General features: G+C 28.6%; 5 protein-coding genes and 1 non-coding gene across 6 annotated transcripts; 2 read left to right on the forward strand and 4 right to left on the reverse strand.

Annotated features, from left to right (window-relative positions):
* Positions 1–942: 942 nt before the first annotated feature.
* Positions 943–2,982, reverse strand: BX663DRAFT_554428 (uncharacterized protein; the record flags this gene model as incomplete). Its single annotated transcript, XM_051531526.1, has 2 exons — positions 943–2,201; positions 2,283–2,982. 2 exons carry the CDS (start codon positions 2,980–2,982, stop codon positions 943–945), a joined length of 1,959 nt encoding a protein of 652 aa, XP_051379964.1.
* A 2,285-nt stretch (positions 2,983–5,267) lies between these two features.
* On the forward strand, positions 5,268–6,167 carry BX663DRAFT_519189 (uncharacterized protein). Its single transcript, XM_051528968.1, has one exon. It carries the CDS (start codon positions 5,347–5,349, stop codon positions 6,001–6,003), a length of 657 nt encoding a protein of 218 aa, XP_051379965.1. The 5' UTR covers positions 5,268–5,346; the 3' UTR covers positions 6,004–6,167.
* Positions 6,168–7,333: 1,166 nt separating this feature from the next.
* Positions 7,334–8,578, forward strand: BX663DRAFT_519191 (phosphate-induced protein 1). The gene is made up of 4 exons (XM_051528969.1): positions 7,334–7,528; positions 7,621–7,728; positions 7,809–8,115; positions 8,191–8,578. The coding sequence occupies exons 1-4, from the start codon at positions 7,363–7,365 to the stop codon at positions 8,501–8,503; spliced, it is 894 nt and encodes a 297-aa protein (XP_051379966.1). The 5' UTR covers positions 7,334–7,362; the 3' UTR covers positions 8,504–8,578.
* On the reverse strand, positions 8,579–11,493 carry BX663DRAFT_519194 (uncharacterized protein). Its single transcript, XM_051528970.1, has 6 exons — positions 11,453–11,493; positions 11,215–11,366; positions 11,035–11,161; positions 10,381–10,948; positions 10,131–10,351; positions 8,579–10,057 (listed from the first exon to the last, which is right to left on the reverse strand). The coding sequence occupies exons 1-6, from the start codon at positions 11,460–11,462 to the stop codon at positions 8,751–8,753; spliced, it is 2,385 nt and encodes a 794-aa protein (XP_051379967.1). The 5' UTR covers positions 11,463–11,493; the 3' UTR covers positions 8,579–8,750.
* A 42-nt stretch (positions 11,494–11,535) lies between these two features.
* Positions 11,536–13,330, reverse strand: BX663DRAFT_576088 (uncharacterized protein; the record flags this gene model as incomplete). The annotated part of the gene is made up of 8 exons (XM_051532156.1): positions 11,536–11,659; positions 11,728–12,479; positions 12,582–12,680; positions 12,755–12,811; positions 12,879–12,892; positions 12,959–13,091; positions 13,189–13,194; positions 13,273–13,330. 8 exons carry the CDS (start codon positions 13,328–13,330, stop codon positions 11,630–11,632), a joined length of 1,149 nt encoding a protein of 382 aa, XP_051379968.1. The 3' UTR covers positions 11,536–11,629.
* A 2,149-nt stretch (positions 13,331–15,479) lies between these two features.
* On the reverse strand, positions 15,480–15,561 carry BX663DRAFT_t108. Its single transcript has one exon. It is a non-coding gene; the product is annotated as a tRNA-Ser (tRNA).
* Between the last annotated feature and the right edge of the window lie 4,065 nt (positions 15,562–19,626).

Raw genomic sequence — 19,626 nt, forward strand, 5'->3', positions numbered from 1 at the left:
GATTTGGGAATAGTTGTAGGATTAATAATAATGATAATGATAATTCTTATTCAATGTATCAGTGATATATTTTGTGGTAGTTAACAATAGTACAATAACTAAACAATACTAACTGTATTATGAACTTGAATCTATCAATTATTCTTACGAATGTAAGAAGAAATGTAATGATGTGCTTATATAACATAGGAATACCAATTTTATTTAAGCCTGTACGTTTATATCCAGGAAAAGAGTCATATTATCTAAACAAGCAAGTAAATATATTCTAGAAAGAGATATACCTTATTAGACAAGAGAGAGCTTTGATATTATATTATGAGTCAATAGAAAAGAGTATAGTTGCGTTCTATATCGTTAGATTTATAAAATCAGCTATGGATATAAACCGATAAAAATGAGACAAAAGGGCATTTCACTATGATAAATAACAATAGGAATCAATACAGCCGCTTTTTTTTTTTGTAGGTGTAATTAAGGCTCATGGTTGCAAACTAGTATCTATACCTCCATACCTATTCTCCTTGAACTTAATTGGAGAGTACTTGTTTAAAGCTAAATATATACATATATATACAAATATATATATATATTTATATAAACTACGTAAGGGAAGTAATGAATTAATACCTCGTATTAAAGAGGCATTTATGATTATTATTCTAAAGATTTGTTTAGGATAGGTTAAAAATACAACTTCTTATTGAAGCAAAATGATCACAAAAAGAGGTTGACCTTAAGATAATCTTAATCTTCAGTCTACATATACTCCAACTTTGTTTCTAAAAATAAAAAAAAGAACAATTTTTTTTAAAAAAAAAAAAAAAAAAAAAAAAAAAAAAAAAAATGTATTAATGATTCTACATATCTCTTTTATATTTAAAATAAATTATAAAACATGGGAAACTATATTAATATTTAATAATCAAAAATTAAATGTACTCAAGTCTGTGGACAAGCAAATCCACCTGTGGCTGGTGTTGCAATAACAGTAGGCTTGTATCCTAGCCAGTCTAATCCAAAAAAATGTAAAGTGATCCAAAAATGCATTGGTAATACTTCTCTATGTTTGCTATTATCAGTATTATTACTATCGTTAAGACCCTCTTCAGACAAGTTATTAAAAATAATAGGATGCTTTGGTGAACAGGCTTTGACTAAATTGACAAAGGTTGCATCTGTACTATCTCGTGCCTGATAATCGACTCGAATCGGTAATTGAATAGTTGAAATGGTATCTGGAGCCAAAATGATATGTTCAGGATTCATATCCTCGTTATGTGTACCTTTACCAATAATAAGGCCTGTTAGTGCATCCTTAGCAATAACTTGTACTTGAACAAGTCGAGTTGGAATATGGTTTTGTCGATTATCTACCGTCACATTCACGAGCCACTCGCTTTCGAATGCAACATTTCCTACCATTATACCTTGCTTTGTTTCAGATACTTTAGTAGCAGAGATTAATGAGGCCCCCTCAATACGTATTAGAGGAGTACGTGGCCATAAAAAGTAAGTGATGAAGACAAAGATAATTAAACTAAGGAAGGTGCAAAGCACCCAACCTCTCCTACCACAGCCACGATTTTTAGATTGCTGTAATTTTCGTTGTTCTCTTCGTTTCCTTTCTCTTTCAATTGCTTCTGGACTCGGCTTTCTCCCACAGCTTATAAAACAACAGCCGATCCAAAAGCCACAACTTTTATCATCCTCTTTTGGCTTTTCCTTTTTATTAGTTAATTTTGCTGTGGACCCTACAGGGTTATGGTTTTCATAATAACTTGATTTTTCGATATCATCCTCATCTCCTCCCCAATGTTGATCCTTTTGCTGGTAATATTCTTCATATTTATGAAAACTGTCGCGACCTATGGCAATGGAAGCTTCATTATAACTTTGATTATCTATATTCGTGGAGGAAAAGATGGTAGAATTCAAAAAAAGATTGTTAACAGAGAGAGGAGACTGGTTATTCGTCTTTTCCATTTCCTTAAATTGACTATAGATGGATTTCTTTTTATCTAATTGATGATAATGAACAAGCGTATCTTGGCTACCCCATGGCCGACTATTGCCTCTATTAAGACGAACAGAACTGGATGGGGAAGAAGATGAAAGTGTTAGATCCAAACCAAGAAAGTGAGTAGAGTTACTGTTATCAAACAATGATAATTTTGGTGATTGTTTATCCAATGGATGAACTATTATGAATATAAAATGAGTATTATTATACAATTTATGAATACATATACATATATATATTGTATAATAATATTAATCACCTTGAGAAGGCTTACGGATATAATTAGTTTTTATATCAGTTTCATCTGCAAAGGATGTAGTACATGACCTACTTGAAGTAGGCGTTAAACTTGTTGATGAAGTCTTCATAAACGTATCAGCAATTGTTAATCTTCCGGGCACAATATTACTAGTTGAAGAACTAGTTATTTTTGCACTTGATGGTTTTCCGAGAAGTGCCGAGTCTAATCGATCTTTATACTGTTGAACATTTAATATTGAACTTGTTGACGACTTGGTGGGTATATTCATAAATCTATCTGCTACAGATAGTTTGCTATCAGTAGATGTTTTTGTTTGTGTATCAGGTAAGTTAGAATTTGATGATATAACATGGACTGAATGATTTGAAGTGTATGCATTGCTTTTATGATTAATTATTGGAGTTGATGATACAAAATTATTGGACATAAATCTTTCTGCAATGGATAGTCGAGGGGTTTCGATAGTTATCAGATCTGATGACCTATGTGCCTGTTCTGGCTGTGATGAATGAGCAATACCCTCTGATGATTGCTTGGTTTTCTTTTGATTTATAGTGTTTTTTGTTGAGATTGAAGATGAAGGCGTTATTTTTTCATTTTGCTTGTGTAATGATGATTTTTGTCTTGATTTAATGGATGACTGTCCTACAGAATTATTACTAGATGAATAAGGTGAATGCGGCCGTCTTGCTACCATAAAATGTTTTCTTCTCTAATTGATAAACAATACAACAACAAAATTTCTAAGAATTAAAGTTTTAACAAAGAATATATAAAGTAATTGATATATAAAAAGAAGAAAGCGAGGAAAAAGGGAAAAGGAAAAAGAAAAGCATCTTCGAAATAGGGAGATTTCCAAGTAATAAATAGACAGTTTTTCGTTTTACAGTACCATTTAGGGAGCCCTCCCTTTTTTTTTTTTTTTAAAAAAAAAAAAAAAAAAAAAAAAAAAAAAAAAAAAGAAAGAAAGAAAGAAAGAAAGAAAATAGATTTGCCATTTTAAAACGGAAGTAATGCTGCCCTCCTTCTTTATTTTAAGTACATTTTACGTTATTATCTTTCCTTTCTCTCCTTCTTCAACGTAAGAGTTAATTACTAATCAATTATAAAATAACTTTATTTTACCATTTTAGCAACCATCCTTTTTTTTTCTTTTCTTTTTCTTTTTTTTTTTTTTTTTTTTTTGTAACGTGTGCCATAGCATGTATTTTGACCGTGCACCATAGTTTGTAATATAGCGGAGAAATATGTGAATATTTCTTTTTTTTTTTTTAATTTCGTTCGTTTATAACTAAGCGTTATAAATAAAATGTCATCTTATATTGTGATAGCTTAACTACTATGTAAAGCATATTTCTTATCCTCCTCCTCCCTCTCCTTGTTTGTTTTTAATAATTCTTCATGTCTTTTTCTGTATGTAAATCTTTGTACTACACGCCAATAACTTACTTTCGTATATTGATCTTGACGCACAGTAGAAAAGGGATATATAGCATTATCAAGGTTATTTTAATTATCGATTTAATAATATAGAGAGGGATTGAGGATATATGTTAAATTCCATATTATAAAAATTTAGAAAGTTGCTAACTATACAACAGTGAAATAGAATGTTATATACCATTACAGACAATATTTATTAAATAAATAAATAAAAACTAAGGTATGTAATAAATATCATAAAATCTTTAATTATGAAAACTTTTAGTTAATAAAATAACAAGTTGTATGCCCTTAAAGTTATGCTTTTCTCCTTTTTTTTTCTTTTTCTTAGTTGTCTTCTTTCTCCTCTTCATCATTCTCCTTTAAAGTAAGAAGCTAAATATAAACATAATCAGTTTAATAAGTTCGACCTAAAAGGAAAAAAAAAAAGAAAGAGTAATGAAGGTGTATGGATATAGTTAACAACGTAACAGAGTCATATTACGTTCCAAAATAAAACTGAGAAAGGATATTTATATATAAACTTCAAAATCTGTCTTTCTTTATAAGCTGATATACAAGCAATAATCAATATATAAATAACGATTCAACACATCTCGTTAAATTAAAACAGTATATACTTGTGTAAAAGAAGACTTAAAAAGATGTAATGTAAAAGAGTGCAGGAATCCTGAAATATATAACTATGATATCAAAACATGAATGATATATTGAAAGAGGTATGATTCATAAGATATAGGATGAGCTTTAAATTTGCTTTGCATAATATGCGTCTTTATATGCTTTAAACATATTAGAATATTAGGGACTATAAAAAAGACAAGGTTTTCTTTTTTTTTTTTTTTTTTGACTAAAATACTTACTAACAAATTAATTGTCAAATTCAGTGATATGAAACTTGTATCATCAATTAGTAGTCTATACATCAGTATTTTGTTGAAATAGTTTACTAAATAAAATAATGTAATATTGCCATTTATGTTAAAAAAGGTCGATGTATATTATTCACAATACAAAATATGGTGTCATTATCACTATATAAACGACCCAATTCAAATTTACATAATAATAATAAAGTAACAATAGTATGTTGGGATAATAATGAAAATGATATCAATAGGTATTATTTATTATTATATATCAACCATACGAAATAATTGAAGCATTATTTATATGTATATACAACTTAATTTAGGTAAAGTATGAAGAATAGCAAGGAAAGCGTACTTGTCATTAAAGATGTATACATTTTACATGGCTCTTTAATAAATTTCTATAAGAAAAAGTAACTTAGATTTCCTAAGCTATATAACAGTTTAAATATGAGCATGATAAAAAGAAAAAAAAAGGGGGGGAAGAGAGAGACTATTTAATATAAATAACTGCCTAATTGGTCTTGTGGGTCAAATCAAATAAAAACATTTTAGTTTTGATACTGAAATATATTTTAACGCTTAAATAAACAAACATGAGTTGTACATGAGAATTAATTTAAAAGTAAACAAGATGAAATCATGGAAACTATTTTCCTTTTTTCTTTTTTTTTCTGTTTCTTTTTCGCATAAATAAATACACAAGTATATTCCTTAGTCCTTAGTTATTATTATTCTTATTAAATATGTCTAATAACATTTCTCCAGTCACTATTACAAATAGTCTTTCTCATTCCATTGATAACACAACTAACAGTCTGAGTAGGAATCATCCATTAACTAAAAAAGAAAATAATATCGATCAGAAAAGACAATCGATTCGAGCTAAAGTCTTGATGACTAAGAAGGGAAATAAGAGAATTATCTTATCCAAGTCAGCAATAGCTATAAACAAAAGAGAATTATATAAGCCTATAACTAAAGCTCATGGCAAGAAAAGGATATTTATGTCAGTCCCAAGCCATATTTATAACCATTGTTTATTATCAGAAAAGACGCCAACAGTTGCTGCTAATTCAAAGTCAAGATACAGTTTTCCTTTTACTCATACTGTTGACAAGGATACCAAGAGAAACAGCAATTCTAAAATGGACTCTCCTATTTCCATTCATGATGGCTCTGTTAGTACTGCTCTGACTGTCCCTAATTCGCCCTTATTCAATGTTGCCAACAGTCGTACTAGCAATGGATTCCTTTTTCTCGGTACAGAAATGGACTTTTCTATCATTACTGATGTTCAAGAGGAACTTCTTTCACCTACTCGTACTTGGTTTGATGAACAAGTGTTATTCACTGGAGGCTTACCATCGCCAGAGGCAAGTTTTAATAATCTCTGGGATTAGGAAGTTATTGCTTAATAAATATCCATGTATAATTGTTATCAAAACATGTACATGTATATTGTTATTTTACCTGCTTAACTATAACCTTTAACTTGAAATCAATTAAAAATTTTGTGCATTATAAAGGGGTTACTTTATTATTTAAACATATACTTGAAGAAAAGAAAAGGAAAAAAAAAGTATGTTACTATTAAGGATTGCTACATAATATTCTATTTTAACACTATTGTTTAGATTCTATTATAATCAAGTTAAAGTTTTCTGTATAGATGTACTTTGATTATATAAACTATAATGAAGCAATTCACTGTTATTGTGATTACTGACAATAGTGATATTTATATATACTTGTCTTGTTGTTTACAGTTATTGGATACATTTTTATTGTTGATACCATTCATCACTATAAAGATGAAAAATAGTCTTGTCCTCGAGTTATTATAACTATAATTTACGAGATTACAACGCTATTCATAAGCCATAGTCTTTTTTTTTTTTTTTTTTTTTTTTACAACTATATATGGCTCTATTAAAAGAAAGATAATATTCCTCAAAATCACACTGAAAGAGCGTTTGAAATTAAATATGCTATAGCAAGTTCTATTCTTTTATAGTCTATGGTAGATTGATTCAAGTCTATTTATATATATGTATATATGAATAATAGCTTAATTTTCCTTCATATACATATGCATAGATAATTCGGACAAGAATACAATAGAAAGCTATTTATACTAGCTATAGACTCTATTATACACTTTGGCTGGTTATAATAATAGAAAGGAAAGTTATACCGAGTCCTATATTGAATTTTCCTTAGTCTTTGTCTTGAAAATTCATATTCAAATAAAACAAAAATAAATAATAATCAACTAATTTAAACGTTAGACTGCAGAAAATTCGATTCTTTTTATATATAATTAAAATAAATAATTGGATTAAATCTTACAAGGTAAAAAAAAAAAAAAAAAAAAAAAAAAAAAAAAAAAAAAAAAAATCAGTTGAAGCCTTCAAAGAAGATACTTTTAAAATATCCCATCTTAAATAAGCCGCTCATTAAGTAACATAGAACCTGAAAATTTCGTTTGTAAATGAGTCAACGGTTTCACAGTTCAATAAAACTTAAACTGTCGTCTTTAAATTAATGAAGCTAGACAATCCTGCTGCTGCTGCTATTTATGACAAATTGTAATTTCTATAATTAAATAATTAATATTGAGCAAATCAAAACTATTTATTTTTTTGTTTCTTTTATACTCCGTTATTGTTGAATACAAGAAAAATAAAATAAAATAAAAAAAAATAAAAAAATAGCGAGCCTTTTTATTTTCTTTTTTCATTTTTAAAGAAAAAAAAAATATGAAACTATTATTCATAGCTACTTGTTTATTATCTGTCATTATAAATTTTATAGTTTCTGCTCAACAAACTGTACAAAATAGCAATACCGTATCAGCCATCATATCCCAATATGGAAACAGTTTTAAAAATGCAGGCGGAAATGTTCTATCTGATAAAGTGAATGGTAACAAATAAGTCGAATCTTTTATATATATATATATATATATATAGCAAATAGTAGTAGTAAATGAATACTAATTCAACACCAACAAAAAGTTTATATTATCTTCTATGGTAATTGGACATCAGAGCAATCTATTCAAGAACAGAATATTTTTATGGAATTCATTGATAATATCTCGCATAGTCCTTGGTTCAGTACTAGTAAGATATTTTATACACATGTATAAAATAAAGAAGAAGGAGAGAAAGAGAAACTAACTTTTTTTTTTTCTTTAATTTAGTGAAACAATATGCAGGCAGTAATGGTAAATCAGTTACAGGGCCTCTTAACTTAGTAGCCGCTGTTAATGACGCTGGAAGTCATTCAACTAGCTTGACAAATGCTCTTCATAAACAAATTGTAATTGATGCTGTTAAATCAGGCTATCTTTCACCTACAAATCGTATAGATAGTAGCGGTGTCTATATCATTATGGGTGGACCTGATGTATCAGATGCTGACTTTTGTAAATCAAATTGTGGCTATAATAGTTACAGTGATGAATTCCAGTACATGTTTATTGGTTATCCCGGAATTTGCCCTGATATGTAAGTTAAATTTTATAATAATAACTTTGATTATTCATACTTTTTTTTTTAAAACACACACACACACACACACAGTTGTATTCCATCATTAATTCAAAAGCAATCACCCAACAATTCACCTGCAATGGATGCTGCTATTACCATCTTTTCTCATGAAATTCAAGACGTTTTAACTGATCCTAGAGGAAATGCATGGGAAATTGAAACTAGTAGTGGTGTCACTATTGAATTAGGCGATTTTTGTTCAAGCCAAGGAACAAGTTCAGAGCAATTTGGAAATGTCATCAAAACACAAGATGCAAACTATAACTTGCAATTAGATGACAACAAGTATTTGGTGCAAACAATCTTTGATCTTGAGACTAAGCAATGTTCTCTTGGTCAATAAATTATAATATTTAATCGTTGGCTTTCTTTTTTTTTTTTTATTTTTTTCATGAAACGATTTTTTTTTTCTTTTCTTACTATTATTATTATTATTATTATTATTTATACCCTCATATAGTGATATATTCAAGACTCTTATAAATGAATATACTAGTAATGAGTTATATATTGGCCATCGGTAGTATATTGTATGTGTCTATAAATAAGATGCATGTAGATATAAATACAAAATAAAGTTTATGAATTTATTATGTATGAGTAGAAGAGCTTCCAAAGATATCATCAAAACTTGTATTATGTTGTTTCTCTGGTAATTGTGAATTGGCTGTAGAAGGACTACCAAAGAGTGAACTCAATTCGTCTTTTACAGAAGCATTTGTATTAAATTGAGAAGTCGTACTTGGTGGTTCAAAAGCTGATAGATCAAAACCATACTTGTTAGAATTAGGATCATTTTTTAGTGTAGGACTGCCTGAAGTCATTTTTGTATTTGTTGTTATAGAAGATGGCTTTTTGAAAAGATTAGCAAGCAGATCGTTTGTTGTGTTTTTAGGACTAGTTGAAGTGGTGATAGTAGCAATAGATGTAGATGAGGTTGTTGTTGGTTGAATAGAGGATAAAGTAGGAGAAGTAGTAGTAGTAGTAGTGGTAGTAGCAGCAGCAGCAAAGTTATGCTCCATAGTATTTAGATCAGGGAATTTAGATTCAATTTCACTTATATCTACGTTGGGTGAAACTGAACTCTTTTGTTGTTCATTTTCTTCCTTTAATTTATTTAAAGAAAGCGTAGGCGATTGCTTTTGTTGACCTGCTTTGAAACCTGCAAATGGGTCAAATTTTGGCTGCTGTTGAGAGTTAATTGTTGAGCCAGTATGATGCGATATAACAGGTAAAACAGTTTCATGAGGCTCCGTTACTTTGGCAAATAATTCACCGCCTGAGGATGCTAAATGGGGAGTAGATAATGTAAAGAAATCATGAGAAGAAGAAGTAGTAGTAGTAGAAGTAGGCCCAAAAGGTGAAACAAACAGGTTTTGATTATTACTGGTAGGACTGGCTGCTTTAGCTTGTTTCTCCTTTTCTAGTTCTTCATTTTCCTTTTTTAATTTATTAGTCTCTCCTTGAGCATTTTCGATACGTGTTGTATAATGCTTTATTTCTTGCTTATACATTTGTAATTCCCTTGTTAATTCCTCTTTTTTCTTTTTTTCTGCTTCTAATTGTCGCTCTGCTTCATCTGCTTCTTGCTTAAGTTTGGATAAGGCTTCTTTTTGTTGATCAATTTGCTTTTGTAAATCTTGAACAGCTTGAGATTCGATATGAAGTTGACTTTGTATAGTTTTTACACGAGTACTTTCAGAGATTGTATTGGACTGAAGTATGGATTGTTCTTTAGCCAAATCATTTTGGTTCAGTTGGTGTTGTTGTGAAATAGAAGGGGCGGCTGTTCCTGTAAAATCAGAGTCTAGTCCTAACAAATCTATATTTTGTTGTTGTTGTTGTTGTGGTGGTGGTGGTAGCTGTAATGCCTGCGAAGTATGATTATGACTAGGAACTACAAAATTATGTTAAAAAAAAAGAACTATGATTAGGTTTTTTTTTTAAAAAAAATAAAATAAAATACATACTGGAGCTAAAGGTAGGTAAAGCATTTGAAAGTTCACCTCCAGCAATTCTATAATTAATTAAATGCATAGCTATAGCGAACTCTTCTTCATTTAATTGACCTGTTGAATTTGTATCTGCTAAATCCCAAATGCGAGCAAGATCTGACTCTGGTAATTTTGAATGCTTAAAGAACACAACAGCATCTGAACCAGAAACATACCCTAGATTATCACTATCAAGTCTACGAAAAAGGCTTTATATTTTGCATACTCTTCAGAAGTTATATCAGTAGTTCTAATAGTGTTGCCTTTAAATACAGGTGATCTCATAGGAACGAGAGGTGGGCTGTTTACTCTTAAAGTATTGTTACGTACAAGAGGTGAAGGAGCAATTGATCTTCCGGTAGCTGATGCATAGATGTTTGCAGGTAAGGTGGCAGGTAAATTGGTTACACCTTTCATAGCACTTTCAATATAATGCATAGCAATAATAAATTCTGTTTGATTTAATGATCCTGATTTACGAGCATCAGCTAAATTCCAAATATGTTGTAATATTGTGGGAGGAAGTCCCGACCTCATAAAAGTAATTTTGGCTTGTTCACCTATATAACAATAACCACAAAAATAAAAATTAAGTTGCGCTATTTTTATTTTTTTTACAAATATACACATATTCATTTTACCATGTAAAATATTATTAACAGGGTTTAATGATTGAAATATATTCATGTATTTTAACCTATCTTCTGGAGTAATTACATCTGTATTAGAGATTACAGGTGATGATTGTTGTTGAATATTTCCTGAAACATTTCCACTAAAGTCAGGTAAAGGAGCTAAATATAAATAAATATAAATGTATATACAATGTTTCAATGTTAATGAACATGTGTATAGTTTCAATCAAGATATGTATGTTTACCTTTAGTTGCTAAAATGGGCTCAGTCGTCATTATACCATTCTGTGCACAAGCAATTAGCTTTAAAATAGTACAAAATTCTTGTTCTGTAAGAAAACCCTTTTTATCATTATCAACAGCATTCCAAAACTATATTGTTATGAGTTAATTTTATGTTATGTTCATCAATGTCCTTGTTTTACCTGCATCAAGATGTTTTCGGGGATGCTTGATTTTCTTAAGAATGCCAAGGTTTCATCTTGCAAGATGATGCCCTTATTATCTGCATCTATTTTTTTGAATAAATCCAAATAAGTGTTTTTCTCTGGTATAGTTAATAATGATTGCCAATTAGCTAATAATAGTTGTAAATTATAATTAATAGAAAATTGTGTTAAAAGGACTATAACATTTAAATAGGAACTCTTCTTTTTTTTTTACCATTAGACATATTTATTATATATTATTTAAGAAAAAAAAAATAGAAAATAAAGTGTACAATATGCGAATTATAAAAAATAAGCATGCTCTGTTTATAATTCTATTTGATCATTTCTCCGCAAAGTTGTAGTACATAGTACTACATTGAAAACATGTGTTATTATGTAATCATCAGTTCTATATCAGCTCAACATAATTTGCAGGAAACTATACAAATATAAAAAAAAAATCAGTATGCGTGTGTAGATTGATAGTTCTTTGATAATATAACTTACTGAACCTATTTGACCAGTAGTGCAAAGTTTACCGGTCCACCAATCATTTTGATTATCCGTTTTATTTGTAATGACTATAATATCGCCTTGTTGGAAACTTAAATCACCTTTTTGTTCAGCTATAAATTGATATAATGCTCTTGCTCTTTGGGGTTTTGAAGCTTGACTTGGAGGTGGAGGTGGAACAGCTCGATGAGAGTTAGATTTTTGCAAACTAGGTGAATATGAAGATGAAAGCTGTGCAAAAGATGGCTGTGGTGATGTATAATTAGATGAAGGAGGAGTATTATAGATTGATTGCTCTTTCATTGGTGGTGGTATTACTGTAGTATTACTAGGATTAATATTAGGAGCACCATAACTACCTACAACCTGACGTGCAGGAGGGATACGTAAAGTACCCGGTGCAGATATGGACGTGTTTCTATATAGGCGTTCATTTTCATTTTGATTTATTGTACGTTGATACATAATACCAGTACTACCTAATGAATGAAATTTGGCATTTAAAGCTCTATAGAGTGCATCAGCTTCGTGAGGAGGAGGCACTGTGCCATTTAAAAGTTCTTTAGCTGAATAACGTTGACCATAAAGCTTTTCATTTGCATCATTGCGAGTAAATATTACGGAGCCTTCCAAAGATATGCCTGCAAATAATCCACGAGTTTTACTATACGAATAAACAGCAGCAATATGTTTAAGTGTAGCTGATCCAGATGCTTCTGCATTACGTCCAATAGGACCAGCAGCAACTATTAATATATGTATGTATATGTATTATATATATAAATATGTTGTCTGTTTATAATATATGTATATGTATATATTTAAAGAAAAAAAAAGGGGGGTTTTACTTGACACATTTCCACCTAAGGTTATGTTACCAAAATGACTAAATGTTTTGACAGCTTCCTTCGTATTTAAAACCAGAACAAAATCCGTTAATTCAGCGCCTGTATTATGCATATTCATTAAATTTTAACGGAATTTCATTATTATTGTTATTGTTATTATTTGCTTAATTTACCTATCTGACCACCTGCGCCCATACCACCTGTAATGATAGCAGATGGAGCAGACCAGGCTATATATTCAAATAAACATTTAAGTATAATTATCATTTATACATTATTTGTTATAATGTTCCTTACATCCATCAGGTAATCTAATCATAATAAAGTATAAACACATGTCTTTTTTTTTTCACTTGTTATAAATATTATATATTTACCTTGCAACAACTAAACCACTACCCACTCTTCCAGAAAATAAGAAACCAGCTTTTAAAACAGTAAAAATGGCTAAACCTTGCGCTTTATCAAGAATTGTAGATGGGATAACAATATCAAGACCTTGGCCAGGATCTAATTATAATATTTATTAAAATATATCCATTTATGTTCTCTTGTGTTCTATGATTATTACCAATAAAAGAGTGAAGGATTTTGGTTGCTTTTTTACATTCACCTGAAAAAAAAATTTTTTTTTAATTATTTCCCAAAAATAAACTTTCAGTTACTTTTTTTTTGTTTTTCATTCAAATACCTTTCAAGCTTGTTGGTAAAGGTGAATTAATTGAGCTTGGCAAACTAAGCTTTTTCATCAATTAGCTAATTCTAATCTGAATTGTATGCAATCAAGTAGTAAGATCTAAAAAGAGAAAGTGAAAAAAAAAAAAAAAAAAAAAAAAAAATAGAAACAATAAACCTGATATAAGCTGCTATATTTATAAAATACAATAGCTGGAATTAAATTATCTTGATCAAGAGCACAATAATAGGTAGTGCAACTTTGTAAATATATGCATCATGATGGCTATTATAACAATACATAATATCACATTTTAACTTTATATTTTTAAACTAATTTCAATATTGAAAATATTTTATTTTTGTTTTTGCTTATCAGATCAGAAGATATATTGTTATTTGATTGGTTGATTCAAAGAAACTATGAATACAATGTGTTGGCTAGAATAGTATAAAATGAATTATAGGTAAAAAAAAGTTAAATAAAAGTAAATAGATACAAATTTAGGCATATATAAAATAAAATAATTGATATTTTATTTTTCTCAATTAATTATTCAAGATGATATAAATATATATATTTATATACATATTCTTTTCCTTCATATACAAATTCTTTATTTAGAACGTCAGGAAGTTTTATACGCACTACTGCTGACTCTTTGACATCAGGTAATTGTATTCTTATGGAAAAACAGTAGATTATTACTATTCATCCGGATTCCGAAACATGATCAATAAAATAATTTTGCAAATACTATATATAAAATAACAATATACTTTCTTCGTTTTTTTCAAAAGCATGATTCTTTATATTTTCACTAAGGATGAAAAACTTTGATATTAAGGAATACGGTAATACAGATTTTTTTTTACTTGAAAAGTGTAACTTTTTTCCTCATATCATATAGTAAAAAAGTTCCAGTTTCAGTTCTAGTTAGCTCCTTTGCATTGAAAAAGATGTAAGTTTATCAGCCAATATTTAAAAGACTATGACTATCTTGCAAATTATCAACTAGTTCGTTTGATGCGTGATCAATAAAGCTTACTAACTAATGGGGGAAGAAATGAATACATTGTATATTTGTCATATTTATTTACAAAGCGTTTAAAGCTTCTTATGAATTAATAAATATTATTGAAGATCTGAATATATCTACATACAATTTTTCTTTAATATGTCTATCATGGACTCCACGCTATGTAAATATTGATTTGAAATTTGAGTGTCAAAACATGCTAAGCTGTTACCCAATTGAACTCTATGCTTCTTAAACACCAAGAAATAAATGATTTACTGTTTCGCGTAACCTTTTGAATAAAAATAAACAGTATGCATGCAGCAGACTTGCTGTCTAATTTAATTTACAAGTTTAACAAAATTGGTAAAAATATAAAGAAATAACAGGATTGCATGCTACAATTGAATCTGGATACGTAACTTTTTACATTTTGTTCATAATAAGTCTATAAAAAGTTAGCGTAATATATACACCCGTCAAATTATGATAATGTTCTATAATGTATAGTAAACTACTGAAAATACAAAGCACTGAAAGTGCTCTTGGGAAATTTTGAATCGTTAATTTTATATAAATTTCAGCACTTTTAACTGGTAAGTTTTTAAACCATTATAATTAAATATGAAATATGAAATATAGCATAGCCTTTACCTAGTTAGTGTGTGGAAAACCGAAAACAATAAGTTGACTAAGCTTCAATAAAAAAAAAATAAAATTTTGCTTTTGAACCTATATAGTATATGCTATAGTAAATAGCCCGCAAGTTATGTAAGGTACTATATTCAGGGTTCTATGATACAAGTCTAGAAATATTTAATCGAGTACTTAATTTTGGACCATTTTAAAGGCGATTTATTTATTTCATTTTATTTTTTTTGCAAATAGATATAGTTTACTAAGACATGCATTGATATATTTATTACTTAGCGCCTTTTATTAACTATAATGGAGCTTTTTTCTTTTTCTTTTTTTATAATAATTAATCGAATAATGAAAACTGACGAGAAGCTAGTTTTAATAATCTCTGAAGAAAAATTTATAAATGATTTAAGATAACGTTTAATAAAGTTCTATGAAACGATTGTATCAAAAGCATGGCACTAACGTAATATGAATATTTTAAATTTAGTACAACAACACGACAACAAAGTTATTTTCGATCATTGAAAAATTATACGAAATCAAAAAACACAAAAAATATCGTCGCCTGCAGGATTTGAACCTGCGCAGGCAGAGCCTATATGATTTCTAGTCATACTCCTTAACCACTCGGACAAAGCGACTTAGTTATTTTGGAGAGCAGTATATAAATAAAGACTCTCTCAAAAATTATTGTCAGCAGTCACGTGACCTACCGGACTTGTCCGGCAATTCAGTTCAATTTATTTTATTTTAAGAATAGTTTTTATATTTATGCGAATAAAATCAAGCTTTAAATTTTTATCAAGTTGTTTAATTGTAATTTGGTGAATTGAACTGAAACTGCAATACAGAAGGTTGTCGATCGAAAATAGGAATAGAAACAGAAAGAAACATCAATACATTAACGACAATATAAAGAATAACAGCAATATTCTATTTACATTTATATCTTTGTCTCAATATAAATATAACTAGGAGAAATAGTAGCTTCATCATTTAAAAAAAAAGGGTTTACTACACTTAAGCACCACATACGTATCAGTTTTTTGAAATTTTTTTATTAAATTGTATTCCGATTGTTATGATTGTAGTCGTCCTTACAACTAAGTTAATAGAAATAAACCATCATTTATTACATAGTAAAGAGGTTATTCACATAAAACTAGTATATTGAACTTCACAGCATAATATTCATTCTACACTCAGTTTTAATAATAGTCATTGTTAGAATGTTCGAGCAATAATAATAATTATATACATAATTCAAACAGGATTATGACTGGTGTATTCAATTACATAATTGTTCTTGAGTGATACATATCAGATATACATTGATAATATTGAATATTGTTAAATAATGAAATCTCATACAATGATAATGATAGTAGCTCATAAATAATTGGTATTGTTGCAGCTAGACATATTCACTGAGAATTAATATTGATGTGTCGCAGTCCAATAATAATGATTCGTTAGGTTTCTAGGAACAGCGACAACTCAGGGAGAAAAAAGAAATAAAGATATATCTTATTGATCGCAGAATTATTCGGAGACGATGTTTTATGTAAAACACTTTATTATAGTAAAACTTGCTTATCTGAATCATATTTCCATTGATAACACTTACCTTGTAAAAACATATAAATAACCCTCAATTTCTCCATATAATTTTCGTTGTACAATTTTTGTATTATCTTTAATAAACTATACGAAGTTTTCACAGATGTTGTGTATATAATGATGTATTACATAATATCTTATAATGTACAAATCAGAGTCATGAAGAACCGGATGATATTATGGTTATTAGTTATACACTTTATGCATACAATATTATTTGATTTCAGTTTATAAGACATTCTTGTGATGAGAAAAAATAATGTTATAATAAATACTAACTCTACAAAATAATGATAAGAAAAACATAGTGTAAGGAGTTATTAATGATAAAGATATATGAATTATAGATTATACCTATTAATTATATATATGCATTATTATTTAATGTTGTCTAAAATACTAACTTATAAATATAATCATATACTATCTATGAGAACTCTATTCTAATTGAATACACTATATAATATAATGAAATTCATTTAAGTAGTACATTGAGGAATGAATATAACATAAAGAAGCTGGTTAGAATATAAATCTATATATCAAAAGTGTCTTTCCTATATCATTCACAAGTATGAACAAAGGAGATATCATTATTTGGTTTCAAGAAAAATAACCGGCTAAATCAAGCACCAATAATTTAATGTTTATTAGAGTTAACTGAGATTAATTCTCAGTCAGGGCAAAGACTAGAGCTCTAACACAATAATTTTAATTATTCTATGGGAAATATTCTTCTTTCAAGATATCTTCACTCTGTTCCTGTCTCGAAGTAACCCGTTCTCCACAAGATATAAATAAGGATCCATTTTGCACTCATCTTTTGAAAACTCAGTTTTTTCATTTTTTAATTTTTAATTTTTAATTTTCATTTTGATAATAAAAGTTTTATACAAAGTTTTCACAGATTTATTCTGTCTTATTCTTTTGTTATCTTTGTCTTATCAACAACAGACTTGTCTTCTGTCTATTCTTCTTCCATTATCTTTGCTAATCAAAACTGAATGTTCGAGCACTAATAATAATAATTATATATATAATTCAAACAGGATTATGACTGGTGTGTGATGGAACGTAAATAAAAAATAAAAGAGAAAATAGAAGAGAGAGAAAGGGAACAAAAGGAAGTATAGTTTGAGACTGTTTTATTCAATTAAAAATAAAGAATAAAAATTGAAGGTTAAAAGAAAGTTAAAGAAAGAAGTTCCAGATTATTTTGTGTCTAAACAACTGCTTGTATTTATATTAATGAATCCTGAATCAAAGAAATAAAAATAACCGTCAAAGAACATGAGTCATGAAACAGTGTTAGTATTCGGATATACATCTTGTTGATTCAAGAGACTGATTTATATGAATTATCTATTGGGCGTTATAATGATCTGATTAAGGTTTTAAATAAAAAAATTTATTGCTTGATCTGAGTGTATGTCCCTGATGTCTTTTATATTTCTATTTTATTGGATTAAAGTCGACCTGAATCCTTTATCAAGGTTATAAAAATAAATATTTAGAAATGATACGATATCTTACTTAGTTGACACATTTAGATAACTGGATGTCCCTAAGTTTTATATTATTTACAAGATGTTATGTACAGAGTTTTATTTCATATTCAGGCTCATAGTGTATCCTTTATTATGAAATTCATCTTTTATAATATTACTTGTGCTTAAATTCAGAGCTTGCTCTATAATAAATATCATAAAAAGGTTCATATATACTATAACCCAACCGATATAACAAAGTATATCATTTGATGTTCCAATATAACTTATTTATAATGATAATAATAGTAAGTGTTACTAATAAAAGAAGTAGTTTTTTTTTTCTGTTCATACATATATATTATAGACTGTTCCATAATCCAACGATAAGGGTTACAAAAAAAAATGAAAGCAAATCAAAGTAGTAGTAGTGGTAGTAAGTAACACTGGTATTGTGTAGTGATTATTAACATTAGTAAGGATGTGTTGGTAGTAGTATTGTAGTTATAAGTATAAATAGAGGTGGTGGTATAAGTGAGGTGCCTATAGTAAATATAGCCCTATGTGTATCCTCTATTTCTGATGAAAGTAAGACGGGTGTTTGGAGAGTGACTAGAATTCGCAGCATATTTAGCCCAAGCCTAGGCTGTGGAATCGAATCACTTCAAGGGTTCCCCACCAAATCAAATGAACCCTTAATTTTTTTAATTATTCTTGTTTTTTGTACTACACCAATAACTCCTTTTTTTTTTTTACAGCAGCAGCATGAATAATGACGATGATGAAGAAGGATGATATATTATAGCTTCATTCTACCAAGCAATGGTAGTGGGTACAGGAGGAACAGTAGTAATTACAAATTTTCTATTATTACTTGATACTATTATAGTCAGATTATATATCAGAAATAAATTCTTACACATGAATGTATACTATGTACCTTGGTATCATTATGGTCTTCAAGCCATAGAAAGATAATAGAGTGTCTAAAAAGCCTTATTTTAAGCATATACAGATATAAATCTATAGTTGCTGTGTTTGATCATAATGTACATCTCAGGAAATAATCATAAGTAAACGTAATATGCAGACTCTTTTAATTGATTAACAGCAAGCTTCTCTAGCTAATAATACATTATGTTATGGCTTACTTAGGAACAAAGACTATAAAAAAAAAAGCTCTACCAAAAATATTGTAATAACAATCAATATCTCTCTATAAACTAGTGTAAAGAAGAATGTTCTCGATTACTTCAAAAAAAGAAGATATTGACAAATATAACAATTCTGTCACTGTAACAGTAATAAATGCAAGGATATTTCTTTTCCAGAAATATTCAACATTTTTTTTTTTTTTTTTTTTTACTTTATTTTACTGAGACGTTATCTAGATATTGTATAAACAAAATGAATAATCTCAACTCTTCCTTTATCCAATTTTACATCTAAAGTTAATATTTTGCCTCATAAAAAAAAAAAAAGTTGAAATGAATTACCTAATAAATCCCTTGTTCCGTGTAGTATATTATCAAATACTTGTCAATGCCTACAAACCTGAAGGCTAAAAGAGGTTAAGGATAATATTTCAAAAGCTGTAAA

This window comes from Cokeromyces recurvatus (assembly GCF_025118155.1).
Source record: "Cokeromyces recurvatus strain NRRL 2243 chromosome Unknown BX663scaffold_26, whole genome shotgun sequence".
Taxonomy (NCBI): domain Eukaryota; kingdom Fungi; phylum Mucoromycota; class Mucoromycetes; order Mucorales; family Mucoraceae; genus Cokeromyces; species Cokeromyces recurvatus.

Excerpts from the sequence above, each read along its gene's own strand:
- BX663DRAFT_519189 (XM_051528968.1), top strand. The coding sequence starts at position 5,347 with ATGTCTAATAACATTTCTCCAGTCACTATTACAAATAGTCTTTCTCAT.
- BX663DRAFT_519191 (XM_051528969.1), top strand. The coding sequence starts at position 7,363 with ATGAAACTATTATTCATAGCTACTTGTTTATTATCTGTCATTATAAAT. Across the intron at positions 7,729-7,808 it reads TAGTCCTTGGTTCAGTACTA|TGAAACAATATGCAGGCAGT; the intron begins GTAAGATATTTT and ends TCTTTAATTTAG. Across the intron at positions 8,116-8,190 it reads CCCGGAATTTGCCCTGATAT|TTGTATTCCATCATTAATTC; the intron begins GTAAGTTAAATT and ends ACACACACACAG.
- BX663DRAFT_519194 (XM_051528970.1), bottom strand. Across the intron at positions 10,352-10,380 it reads ACTGATATAACTTCTGAAGA|ACTTGATAGTGATAATCTAG; the intron begins GTATGCAAAATA and ends CCTTTTTCGTAG. Across the intron at positions 10,058-10,130 it reads TTTACCTACCTTTAGCTCCA|TTCCTAGTCATAATCATACT; the intron begins GTATGTATTTTA and ends ATAATTTTGTAG.